At 50.9% G+C, this 13,720-nt stretch overlaps 1 protein-coding gene across 2 annotated transcripts in view; it reads right to left on the reverse strand.

Moving 5' to 3' along the window:
* Window positions 1–13,720, reverse strand: part of LOC140389267 (low-density lipoprotein receptor-related protein 2-like) — a 533,746-nt gene that overhangs the window by 331,074 nt on the left and 188,952 nt on the right. For both annotated transcript variants that reach the window (XM_072473460.1, XM_072473452.1), the window contains exon 14: window positions 10,653–10,855. In XM_072473460.1, coding sequence (XP_072329561.1) covers window positions 10,653–10,855 — 203 coding nt within the window. The remainder of the gene's footprint in view (window positions 1–10,652; window positions 10,856–13,720) is intronic.

Here is a 13,720-nt window from a genome sequence, read left to right on the forward strand (position 1 = left end):
TGTCCCGGCTCACTCAGCTCCCGCGCTGTTTTCACTGTCCCGGCTCACTCACCTCCCGCGCTGTTTTAACTGTCCCGGCTCACTCACCTCCCACGCTGTTTTCACTGTCCCGGCTCACTCACCTCCCGCGCTGTTTTCAGAGTCCCGGCTCACTCACCTCTCCCGCTGTTTTCAGAGTCCCGGCTCACTCACCTCCCGCGCTGTTTTCACTGTCCCGGCTCACTCAGCTCCCGCGCTGTTTTCACTGTCCCGGCTCACTCACCTCTCGCGCTGTTTTCAGAGTCCCGGCTCACTCACCTCCCACGCTGTTTTCACTGTCCCGGCTCACTCACCTCCCGCGCTGTTTTCAGAGTCCCGGCTCACTCAGCTCCCGCGCTGTTTTCAGAGTCCCAGCTCACTCACCACTCGCGCTGTTTTCACTGTCCCGGCTCACTCAGCTCCCGCGCTGTTTTCACTGTCCCGGCTCACTCACCTCTCGCGCTGTTTTCACTGTCCCGGCACACTCAGCTCCCACGCTGTTTTCACTGTCCCGGCTCACTCACCTCTCGCGCTGTTTTCAGAGTCCCGGCTCACTCACCTCCCACGCTGTTTTCACTGTCCCGGCGCACTCAGCTCCCGCGCTGTTTTCAGAGTCACGGCTCACTCACCTCCCGCGCTGTTTTCAATGTCCCGGCTCACTCAGCTCCCGCGCTGTTTTCACTGTCCCGGCTCACTCACCTCTCGCGCTGCTTTCAATGTCCCGGCTCACTCAGCTCCCGCGCTGTTTTCACTGTCCCGGCTCACTCAGCTCCCGCGCTGTTTTCACTGTCCCGGCTCACTCACCTCCCGCGCTGTTTTCAGAGTCCCGGCTCACTCACCTCCCGCGCTGTTTTCAATGTCCCGGCTCACTCAGCTCCCGCGCTGTTTTCACTGTCCCGGCTCACTCAGCTCCCGCGCTGTTTTCACTGTCCCGGCTCACTCAGCTCCCGCGCTGTTTTCACTGTCCCGGCTCACTCAGCTCCCGCGCTGTTTTCACTGTCCCGGCTCACTCACCTCCCGCGCTGTTTTCACTGTCCCGGCTCACTCACCTCCCGCGCTGTTTTCAGAGTCCCGGCTCACTCAGCTCCCGCGCTGTTTTCAATGTCCCGGCTCATTCAGCTCCCGCGCTGTTTTCACTGTCCCGGCTCCCCCTGCTCCCGCGCTGTTTTCACTGTCCCGGCTCTCTCTCCTCCCGCGCTGTTTTCACTGTCCCGGCTCACTCAGCTCCCGCGCTGTTTTCACTGTCCCGGCTCACTCACCTCTCGCGCTGTTTTCAATGTCCCGGCTCACTCACCTCCCGCGCTGTTTTCAGAGTCCCGGCTCACTCACCTCCCGCGCTGTTTTCAATGTCCCGGCTCACTCACCTCCCGCGCTGTTTTCAGAGTCCCGGCTCCCTCAGCTCTCGCGCTGTTTTCACTGTCCCGGCTCACTCAGCTCCCGCGCTGTTTTCACTGTCCCGGCTCACTCAGCTCCCGCGCTGTTTTCACTGTCCCGGCTCACTCAGCTCCCGCGCTGTTTTCACTGTCCCGGCTCACTCAGCTCCTGCGCTGTTTTCAAAGTCCCGGCTCCCTCAGCTCCCGCGCTGTTTTCACTGTCCCGGCTCACTCACCTCCCGCGCTGTTTTCACTGTCCCGGCTCACTCACCTCTCGCGCTGTTTTCAGAGTCCCGGCTCACTCACCTCCCGCGCTGTTTTCACTGTCCCGGCTCACTCACCTCCCACGCTGTTTTCAATGTCCCGGCTCACTCAGCTCCCGCGCTGTTTTCAGAGTCCCGGCTCACTCACCTCTCGCGCTGTTTTCACTGTCCCGGCTCCCTCAGCTCCCGCGCTGTTTTCAAAGTCCAAGGTACACAATGTAACTACATAAGCACCGGCATCGGATGAAGCATACAGGGGTATAGTGTTGATGAGGTCAGTCCATAAGAGGGTCATTTAGGAGTCTGGTGACAGTGGGGAAGAAGCTGTTTTTGAGTCTGTTCGTGCGTGTTCTCGGACTTCTGTATCTCCTGCCCGATGGAAGAAGTTGGAAGAGTGAGTAAGCCAGGTGGGGGGGATCTTTGGTTATGCTGCCCGCTTTCCCCAGGCAGCGGGAGGTGTAGATGGAGTCAATGGATGGGAGGCAAGTTCGTGTGATGGACTGGGCGGTGTTCACGACTCTCTGAAGTTTCTTGCGGTCCTGGGCCGAGCAGTTGCCATACCAGGCTGTGATGCAGCCCGATAAGATGCTTTCTATGGTGCATCTGTAAAAGTTGGTAAGAGTCAATGTGGACATGCCAAATTTCCTTAGTTTCCTGAGGAAGTCTAGGCGCTGTTGTGTTTTCTTGGTGGTAGTGTCGACGTGGGTGGACCAGGACAGATTTTTGGAGATGTGCACCCCTAGGAATTTGAAACTGCTAACCATCTCCACCTCGGCCCCGTTGATGCTGACAGGGGTGTGTACAGTACTTTGCTTCCTGAAGTCAATTACCAGCTCTTTAGTTTTGCTGGCATTGAGGGAGAGATTGTTGTCACTACACCACTCCACTAGGTTCTCTATCTCCCTCCTGTATTCGGACTCATCGTTATTCGAGATCCGGTCCACTATGGTCGTATCGTCAGCAAACTTGTAGATGGAGTTGGAACCAAGTTTTGCCACGCAGTCGTGTGTGTACAGGGAGTAGAGTAGGGGGCTAAGTACGCAGCCTTGCGGGGCGCCGGTGTTGAGGACTATTGTGGAGGAGGTGTTGTTGTTCATTCTTACTGATTGTGGTCTGTTGGTCAGAAAATCGAGGATCCAGTTGCAGAGTGGGGAGCCAAGTCTTAGGTTTTGGAGCTTTGATATGAGCTTGGCTGGGATTATGGTGTTGAAGGCGGAGCTGTAGTCAATAAATAGGAGTCTAATGTAGGAGTCCTTGTTTTCGAGATGCTCTAGGTATGAGTGTAGGGCCAGGGAAATGGTGTCTGATGTGGACCGGTTGCAGCGGTATGCGAATTGCAGTGGTTCAAGGCGTTCTGGGAGTATGGAGGTGATGCGCTTCATGATCAACCTCTCAAAGCACTTCATTACGACTGAAGTCAGGGCCACTGGTCGGTAGTCATTAAGGCACGTTGCCTGGTTCTTCTTTGGTACCGGTATGATGGTGGTCTTCTTGAAGCAGGTGGGGACCTCGGAGTTGTGTGGGGAAAGGTTAAAGATGTCCGCGTATACCTCTGCCAGCTGGTCCGCGCAGGCTCTGAGTGCACGACCAGGGATCCCGTCTGGGCCCGTCGCCTTCCGAGGGTTCACTTTCAGGAAGGCCAATCTGACTTCGGAAGCTGTGATGGTGGGTATGGGTGAATTATGGGCTGCTGGGCACTCGCCAGCGGATTGTTGGTTACCTGCTCGAACCGAGTATAGAATGCATTGAGTTCATCGGGGAGGGGTGCGCTGCTGCCGGAGATACTGTTCGGCTTTGCTTTGTAGCCCGTTATGTTGTTTAGTCCTTGCCACAACCGCCGAGAGTCTGTCTGTGACTCTAGCTTGGTTTGATATTCTCTCTTGGCATTCCGGATGGCTTTGCGGAGGTTGTATCTGGATTTCTTGTATAGGTCTGTGTCGTCTGACTTGAAGCCTCAGATCTGTCCTTCAGTAGGGAGTCAATCTCGCGGTTGAGCCATGGTTTCCGGTTGGGGAACGTACATACTGCTTTCTTTGGCACGCAGTCGTCCACACATTTGCTGATGAAGTCTGTGACGGTGGTGGCATACTCATTTAAGTTGGTCGCTGAGTTCTTAAATATGGACCAGTCCACTGTCTCTAAGCAGTCACGTAAGAGCTCTTCTGTCTCCTCGGACCAGCACTGCACAACCTTCTTAGCTGGATTCTCCCGCTTGAGTTTCTGCTTGTATGCTGGGAGAAGGAGCACCGTCTTATGGTCTGATTTCCCAAAGTGCGGTCGGGGATGGAACGGTAGGCGCCCTTGATTTTTGAGTAGCAGTGGTCAAGAGTGTTGTCACAATTGAACCATGCTGCCGGCCTTGGTCTGCTTTAAAAGCCAGCGATTTAGCCCAGTGTGCTAAACCAGCCCCCAGCCTTTTCATATAAGCAAACAAAAGCAGAAGAACAATCACCATTATAAACAACCAACACACCCCCCCTCCCCCGCTCTCCCAATACCATCCCCTTCTCCCATCCTGCCTTCCCATTTTTAACCCCATTATCCCCTACAATGGGCCAGGGTTTAGAGAACACCAAAGTATATCATGGAGTTCACCTGGCCCACAGCTTTTACACATTTTGGTTATCATAGAATTTACAGTGCAGAAGGAGGCCATTCGGCCCATCGAGTCTGCACCGGCTCTTGGAAAGAGCACCCTATCCAAGGTCAACACCTCCGCCCTATCCCCATAACCCAGTAACCCCACACAACACTAAGGGCAATTTTGGACACTAAGGGCAATTTATCATGGCCAATCCACCTAACCTGCACATCTTTGGACTGTGGGAGGAAACCGGGGCACCCGGAGGAAACCCACGCACACACGGGGAGGATGTGCAGACTCCGCACAGACAATGACCCAAGCCGGAATCAAACCTGGGACACAAGGGCCCACTTTCCAGGTGTGATGCAACAGAGATCTTGGCCGGGATTCTCCGGTACTGGCGCCAAAGAGTGGCGTGAACCACTCCGGCGTCGGGCCACCCGGAAGGTGCGGAATCCTACGCACCTTCGGGTGCTAGGCCGGCGCTGGAGTGGTTGACGCCGCGCCAACCGGCACCGAAGGGCCTCCGCCGGCCACCGTGAGTTGGCGCAAGCGCAGGAGCACCAGCGTGTTCCCAGAACCACTGCCGTGATTCCTGCGAATGCGCAGGTGGTTTCTTCTCCGCGCCGACCATGGTGTAGTTTTACACAGGCCGGCGCGGAGGAAAAGAGTGCCTCCACGGCACAGGCCCGCCCGCAGATTGGTGGGCCCCGATCGCGGGCCAGGCCACCGTGGAGGCCCCCCCCCCCCCCCACCGGGGCCAGATCCCCCCGCGCCGCCCCGCGGGCTCCGTTAGCCACCCTCCAAGTCAGGTCCCGCTGGTACAGACCTGGTCTAATCCATGCCGGCAGGACTGGCCGAAAATGGGCGGTTGCTCGGCCCATCGGGGACTGGGGAATCGCTGGGGGGGGGGGCCACTGCCAACGGCCCCCAACTGGTGAGGCGCGATCCCTGCCCCCGCCAAAAAACTGGCACCAGAATATTCGGCAGCCGGCGTCGGAGCGGCGGGGCAGGGTTCACGCAGCCCCCCGGCGATTCTCCAACCCGGCAGGGGGTCGGAGAATTCTGTCCCTTAAGTATTTTTAAACAAAACAATGTTTATTCCATGAATCCAGTTAATATTTTATAAACTTACAGTAAACATCTTGGGCGGGATTCTCCGGGAATTGGCGGGGCGGGCAGAAACGGCGCAGTGGAGTGGCGGGAACCACTCCGGCGACGGGCCGCCCCAAAGGTGCGAAATCTGCTGACGTCATCCCCGCGCATGCGCATATGGAGTCACTTCCGCACCGGGAATGGCGGTTGACCACGGCCTCCGGTGCGGAAGGAATCGAGTGCCCCCACGGCATAGGCCCACCCGCGGATCGGTGGGCCCCAACCGCGGGCCAGACCACCGTGGGGGCACATCCCGGGGCCAGATCCCCCTGCAAACCCCCAATAATCACGGAGGTTGCCCGCGCCACCAAGTCCCGCCGGTAAGGGACCAACTCCAATTTACGCCGGCGGGACTGGCAACAGGCGGGCGGGACTTCGGCCCATCGCGGGCCAGAGAATTCGGGCGGACCCGGGGCCCATTGAGTCACGCCGGATCCCGCCATTCTCTGAGGCGGGCTTATGCCACATCGGCTTTTGGTGGTGGAAGAATTCGGAGACCGGAGGGGGCGGGTGGTCGGAGAATGCAGCCCCAGATCAACTACTAGCACAAATATCCCCCCCAGAGATACAGTCCTCTATCGTTAACCCTTAGTAACTTTCCTAACAACATCCATAAGCCAAACACCCTGGCCGGGATTCTCCTGGAATCGGTGGGGCAGCCCGTACCAGCGCCAAAGAGCGGCGTGAACTACTCCAGCATTGGGCCGCCTGGAAGTTGCGGAATCCTCCGCACTTCCGGGGGCTAGGTCAGCGCTGGAGGGGATGGCGCCACGCCAACCGGCGCTGAAGGGCCTCCGCCGGCCGGCGTGAGTTGCCGCATGCGCAGGACCGCTGCCGTGTTTCCTGCGCATGCGCAAGGGGTTTCTTCTCTGCGCCAGCCATGGCGGAGCCTTACAGAGGCCGGCACGGAGTGAATGAGTGCCCCCGCGGCACAGGCCCGCCCGCAGATCGGTGGGCCCCAATCGCTGGCCGGATCCCCCTACCCCACCCCCCCCGAGGACCCCGCTAACCGCCCTCCAAGCCAGTTCCCGCCGGAATGGACCATGTCTAATTCACGTTTGGGATTTTCAGACCAACAAATTGTGTGTTTCACCGCAGCAGGGGCAGCCCAACATTGGCCAGCGGTGGTATCCCCTGGGCTCACCATTGTCAGCGGGGTTTCCCTTTGAATGCACCGCTTGTCGCTGGGTAACCCATGGCAGGGTGCGCCGTCCGCAGGACCAGACGATCCCGCGTGAATGACCAGAAATTTCCGGCTAGTGATTTGAGGTGGGAATATTATGATGTAATTTCCAAAGTGAAAGTAAACAGTGAGAAAAGACTTATTCCAGGCTTGATGTAGCTGTTAGGAACTGTTCTTCCCAGCCCAGTCTGCAGTATAAAGCTTCAGCACAAATTAATTTTCCTGTCTGTGGAATTATACTTAGAATGAAAGAACCTGCTAAATGGCTGCTGTTTAATTTCTGTTCCAACTTCAACTTTGCAACAGATAAACTTTTCCTGAGATTTCAACCCGCGAGGTTCACTGTTGGCGGGACCGGAAGATACCACCGTTGGGAACATTTGGAAAGTTCAGGCCATGGTGTGCAATGTATCAAATTCCAACATAGCTCCAGAATCGTTACACACAGTGAGGCTGGATAATTGTTTCACTCTCATACCAGCTTTTTCCCTCCGCTTTTATTTTGTGCTGCTGCTGGCCTGCCACCTTGTTATGCTTTTCGTTTCCTCAATGTAAATGTACCAATCACACACAAGAGTTGGTAAAACAATAATATGGGTTCTTTACTCACAGGTCAGACAGATATATCTACTGGGAGGCTAAGTGTACTATCTCTATCCTGTTGCTTGGCAACTGTCCGCAAGTCATGGGACTAACTCATCAAATCCTGCCTCAGTGTACTAATGATTGGTAGCATTTTAAGTTATCCTCTCCTGACTCACATTCAAAGTATTATCTTGCATCATTGAATTTGTCCATATATGTGTTTGTGGAACCCAGCTGTTCATGCACCTGAGGAAGGAGCTGCGCTCCGAAAGCTAGTGATTTGAAACAAACCTGTTAGACTTTAACCTGGTGTTGTAAGACTTCTTACAGGACCCATATCCTTTAATCCATTGAACCACAAGAGCTATACCTAATACCTTCTTGAAATCGCACAAAGTTTTGGCCTCAACTACTTTCTGTGGTAACGAATTCCACAGATTCACCACATTCTGAGTGAAGAAATTTCTCCTCAACTCAGTCCTAAAAGATTTACCCCTTATCCCCAAACTGTGACCCTGAGTTCTGTATATGACCCCTGGTTCTGTGCTCCCCCACCATCGGGAACATTATTTCTGAATCTACCCTGTCTAATCCTATTAGAATTTTGTAAGTTTCTATGAGATCCCCTCTCATTCCTGGCTTGGGTCACTGTGCAGAGTCTTCACGTTTTCCCCGTGTCTGGGTGGGTTTCCTTCAGTTACTCCGGTTTCCTCCCACAGTCCAAAGATGTGCAGATTAGGTGGATTGGCCATGCTAAAGGTTGGGTGGGGTTACTGGGTTATGGGGACAGGGTGGAGGTGTGGGATTAGATAGGGTGCTCTTTCCAAGGGCTGGTGCAGACTCAATGGGCCGAATGGCCTCCTTCTGTATTGTAAATTCTATAAGTCTTCTGAACTCCAATGAATATAATCCTAACTGACTTAATCTCTCCTCATATGACAGTGCTGTCATCCCAGGAATCAGCCCAGTAAACCTTCTCTGCACTCCCTCCATAGCAATAACATCCATCCTCAGATAAGGAAATCAAAATTGCACACAATACTCCAGGTGCGGCCTCACCAGCGCCCTATGCAATTGTAATAAAGCATCACTATTCCTATATTCAAATCCTCTCACTATAAAGGCCAACATACCTTTCCTTCTTTCCTGCCTGCTGTACCTGCATGCTTACTTTCAGTGACTGATTCACCAAGGTCTCGCAATTTACACCTATTCAAAGAATAATCTGCCTTCCTATTTTTGCTACCGAAGCGGATAACCTCACATTTATCCACATTATACTGCATCTGTCATGCATATGGCCATTCACTCAGCCTGTCCAAATCCCGCTGAAGCATCTCTATATCCTCCTCACAGCTCATCCTCCCACCCAACTTTGTATCATCTGTAAATTTGGAGATTAAACATTTAGTTCCCTCGTCCAAATCATTAATGTATACTGTGAACAGTTGGTACCCCATTAGTCACTGCCTGCAATCAGAAGAAGACACATTTATTTCAACTCTTTATTTCCTGTCTGCTAACCAGCTTTCTATCCATCTCAAGACACTACTCGCAATCCCATGCGTTTTAACTTTATGTAGTTATCTGCTGTATGCGATCTTGGCACGATCTAACAGAAATGAAAAAGAGTCCCATGTTGAGCGCATTTAGCCGGGTGTTTCCTTGCGCAGGCAGCGCCGGGAACAACCGCACTATTGAATGGGACTCTGCTTCATTTTGGGGGCTGGGCGAGGAACATCCCATCGAGGCTGCACTCAGTCCCATTTCCTGGACAAACATTTTTTTTCATGGAGTGAAAGGAGTTGGGGTCAATACTTTTGTGGGTCGGGAGATTAATATTGTCAAAGGGTGCACAATTTCAGGGTTGCGAGAGGTTGTTGAACATTTTTGGTATGAGGGGCGGTTGGACTATTTTGGGGATGGGGTGAACACTATTGGGGTGAGGGAAGGTGGTGAATAATTTTGAGGCTGAGGGGGGTGAAGTTTGTCAGGGGTGAATAATTTTGGGATGAGGGGATGTTGGCACGGTCAGTGGAGTGAGGCTGTGCATTTTCAGATGTTGACAGCTTCGTTTCAAACAATGTGTGTGGACTTCTCTCAAATTGTGGGTGTCATTTTGTGTAAAAGAATCAGTGCGAATCGAGTTGGTTGATCTGGCTCAAATCCCATTGCGATCTTCCCATACTTAGTCATTTTTTTGGAAGGGGATGTGATTTGAACTGGCACTGAGGGTTATGGCCTTCCCACGCCAGCAAGCTCAGCTTCCCATCTCCACCCACCCCAACCCACCACCATCCTCGCTGGCATCAACCACCCTACCCCACAATGATCTCTGGCTTTGGGACCTTCAGGTCTCCCTTCAGACACCCACATCTTCTTGCAGGCATCAGCCCCCCCCCCCCTCAGGAGAGCAGCAACTGAAGGGGGTTGCCACATGCTCCCTCACCGTGCCACCCCCTTTCATGCCCCTCTCCTTAACAGTGCCAACATGGCAGTGTCCCTGTCATATCCCCAACCACCTGGTGGTTCAATGTTCTCAGGGCCGCCTGATGTGGTCATCATGTCTGATCTCCGGTGGTGGAGACCAATAGTGATTCCCTCCAGCTTTACGCTGCGCCGGCAAGGGGATGAGGATTCCAGGAAAATCGGACTTCAAATATCCCGGCATATTAAAATAGTGATTTTAAATATGTTAATCTGGTTCACTTCCAGTGAGGACATGAACCAGATTATGTCAGCTGCAGTGGGCCGGAAGCATTGTGCTCTATTCGGTGCCCGGCTCAAACCCTCTTTAGGGGCTCTCCCGCTATTCTCCCAACATAGCGGGATTTGTGCCGGGCACGACGTGGCTGGAGAATCAGCCCTTGTAAATCAATGAACTAAGGGCAGATCTTAAAGGGCATGTCGTCAGTTTATGATGAAAAAGGTGCCGTGGCTGCACTGGAATTATGTCTGACAATTTGCCTCAGGATTATGTTCGCTCCTGCAGCCCTGCTAGAGCTGGCACCAGAAAGCACAAAGGCTCCGGTGTAAAATGGTAAGTGGGCAGATTACACATGGGTCAGAGTGGGACACAGCCTCTCCGATGCTGACCGGAAGATCTGGGCCATTTAATATGTTTTATATCAGCTAAATGAAAGAGTCTCTTCTTCTGGAACCCATTCTTCTGGAAATGATGTACATTTTTAATTTCAATAGCAATAAATTGAGTCCTTAGCACAATTATTAGCTGCAAGTTATTCTATAGAATATAGGATGACAAAAATAAGTACAAAATTATCCACAGAAAGTAAAAAATTGTTTGTGAGGCAATTTGGAATACATGTTACTGAAACTCCAAAAGTGAAATTAACCTGGAACCCATTCTTTACTATAAGTGTTTAAAGTTGTGTTTAAAGCTTATGCATCATAAATTACTCTGTTACCTCCATCCATAGAGTAAGATATTAAAATTAACTAACCTAACTGTGTAATTTAACTAAACTTACCCAATGGCTGTCTGAATGAATGATAAACTGTCACTCCAAATGGTCTCAGTGAAGTTTGATAGAGAACGTGTGGGTCGTTTTCTGTCGACTTATTGCATCTCATAACCGCCATCTTGGTCCAGTCAGTATAGAATAATTTATCCTCAAAATTAGCTATTCCATAAGGATGGGGGACAGCAGCACCTCCACTAACAACAGTTTTTCTGTGCAAAAGCCAGACAAACATAATAAGATATTTAAAACATTGCTAGACAACTGCTTTTGAAAACAATGCACTCTAATAAGTGTATAATTGTCCCTTTGAAATTAAATTCAAACTGGCGTGGATGCGCTGCAACAGAATCGTGCTAAAGATGATCATTATAAACAAAGGAGTTAGGTGGCGCATTACCCGACATCCCCAGGACCTGAGTTCAAATTCCAACTGATGGCATTGAAGCCTTCTATCTGACGAGTCCAAACACTTCACATGAAATATGTCTTGCCAACCTTAATGTAGTTTGAATGGGAACAGATCCATATAGCACAACATTGATCAAAATTCAGCAAAAATGGGAATCAAATTGACAACCTTATGATGGGAGACTACGAGGGATTAAATGGAAAATTGAGTCTGCTCTTACGCTTAAATTTGTTGGGGGTGGGGGGGTGGGGGGGAATGGTGAAATAGTTGTTCTCTGTATCCAGGGAAATGTTATTGATGCAAAACAAGGAAGCAGATTTATTTCCATGTGCACTGCTATCCTCCTCTGTTCTGCTTGTTTGGCTATGAGCAACAAAGCTTCTGTCGAAAGTATCAGAACTTGTAAAGTGCGAACAAATCTGTTTGAAAGGTATTGACTTAAATATACCGTATTGATGATGTATAAATATGAAGTTCTATTTTCTGTCAGAACACAGTTCGGAAGTACAGAGGTCATACTGCATTTCCTTTTACACTGCATTCGTTAAAGGATGCAAGCCTGAGCAGTGAATTTGTTAACCATGCGCGATGGAAGCCTTTCACAGCTGTAGACAAGTAAATCCACTGAATCAGGGATCAGTGTATTGAATAATCCTGGCCAGCAGTTTCAGAAATGGTGAAGACCCAAATTCATGTTCAATAACACGAAGCCCTCAGAATAGCTTACAATTGCTGAATCCACAAAAATTGTCGAGAGACACAATAGACCAGTAAAAATTTCACAGGTCTGTCATTTTTAAATGCAAGGTGGGCCTTGAAAACAACTTTGCAAATTTAAGATTGGAAATTCAGTGGAAACTACTGAGGATCAAAAAAACATCAGTATGCAGGGAGAGATTGAAGTTCCAAAAAATAAAAGTGGTTTTGTTTTCCCAGAACATTAATATTCTTCCTCCTGCCCAACTGAAAGAAAAGTTGGGACTGGATACAATGATTATTAATATGTATGATGCTTGTTAATATGTATGACAGATTTAAATGCTTTTGATGGATCGAGGATGGTGATATGAACACTATTTTCATTGTGAGTGAGTAAATAATATGGGCCAATGTTATTTCATTTCATGTTGAACTGTAAATTGGAATGCTGGAATTTTCCTGTTAGACTAGCAAATTGCAATGAATATAATGGGCCTCCTTCTCTTTGCTCTTTAATTTCAATCTAAATTTCTTATTACCCCTCAACCTTCAAGCAAAAAGTGATGCATCATTGTTAATACACAGATTTACGTTTGCCATCAATGTTGAACACAGAGTTTCATCAGTGGCACATTAAAGCTTCTCAAATGGGATTAATAGTACAAAAATGGCATTTAGCAACATATGCAGACTGGACGCAGTCAAGCAGACACAGCAATGCACAACCAGACTAATAACATGTCACATGCAATCTAGGATGGGGCCCACAAACTTGCATGCAGAGTAGTGCAGCACAGAAGAAAGTCATTCAGCCCACTGGCTCTTCTGAATCCAGTTACTCACACATGCTTGCTCTTTCCTCTAACCCTGCAAGTTGTGGCAAAGCAGATATGGTTGTGGTTGAAATGTCATCATTTTAATTGTTAGAATAAGGAGGCATAGCACGTTTTTAAAATAATTTCTTAATTTATTTTTTGTTTAACCTCTCCACTGTTAATTGCACAACTCTGCCCCTCTCCCCAACACTTTGAAGGAATTATCCCAGACATTCTCACAAATGCCAGCTTAAACTTACGGTTTCCTCTCTCTTGATCTGCTCCTCAGCCGCTCATCTGCACCTTTAACATTCTGGATAACCGCCTACCACAGCACAATAAGCCATTATGTGGATTCAAGTTAATTGGTCTTATTCTAGAATGAGATACATAGGGCGGTATTCTCCGTTGCCCGACCCCAAAATTGTGTTAGGTGATCGGGTGGAGAATGGGCTCCGACGCCGTAATCGGGGCCGGTGCGGTTTGATGCCGGTCAGCCATGCTCCACCCCCACCGAAATGGCATCATCGCGACGCGTGCCGTGTGCCATTGCAACGGCGTTACCGTGTCATCGGCCGGCCCACCCGCGATGCTCCGCCCTGATGGGCCGAGTTCCTGACGGAGCGGGACACGTGTGGTCTCAGCCGTGCGGGAACCTGGCATAACGGATGCGGACTGTGTCCAGCGGCGCCATACTCGGCCGGGATCCGTGTCACTGGCTTGGAGGGCTTCTGCGAGGGCTGGGGAGAATGATAGGGGGTAGTCAGGGGGTGGCCTGTGAGACCGTGGATGGCGGGTTGGGGCCGCGCACGGCCGGCATCATATTGTACAGTGCGACCACTGCAGGTCGTCAGCCGTGCGCATGCGCGGCCCTGGACCCAGCCATTATCCGGCCATTTTAGGCATGGGAGGCGGGAGATTCACCCAACGCCAGTGCTAGCCACTCACCGGTCCCGGAATCGGTGAGGGTTTATTGCCGATATCTTGTTGTAAAAGACCACACATGCTCTGCTGGTGCCAGCACTTAGCTGCTGAAACGGAGAATCTAGCCCATGATCAATATATCACTGAGCTGGCCGACCATCTTAAAGGCTGCTTTATTGTGGCCAAAATCTCCCACTAAAAGCAATAATAATCTGGTACCCTTCCGC

The sequence above is a fragment of the Scyliorhinus torazame genome, chromosome 2 (assembly GCF_047496885.1).
Source record: "Scyliorhinus torazame isolate Kashiwa2021f chromosome 2, sScyTor2.1, whole genome shotgun sequence".
In the NCBI taxonomy this organism is placed as follows: Eukaryota; Metazoa; Chordata; class Chondrichthyes; order Carcharhiniformes; family Scyliorhinidae; genus Scyliorhinus; species Scyliorhinus torazame.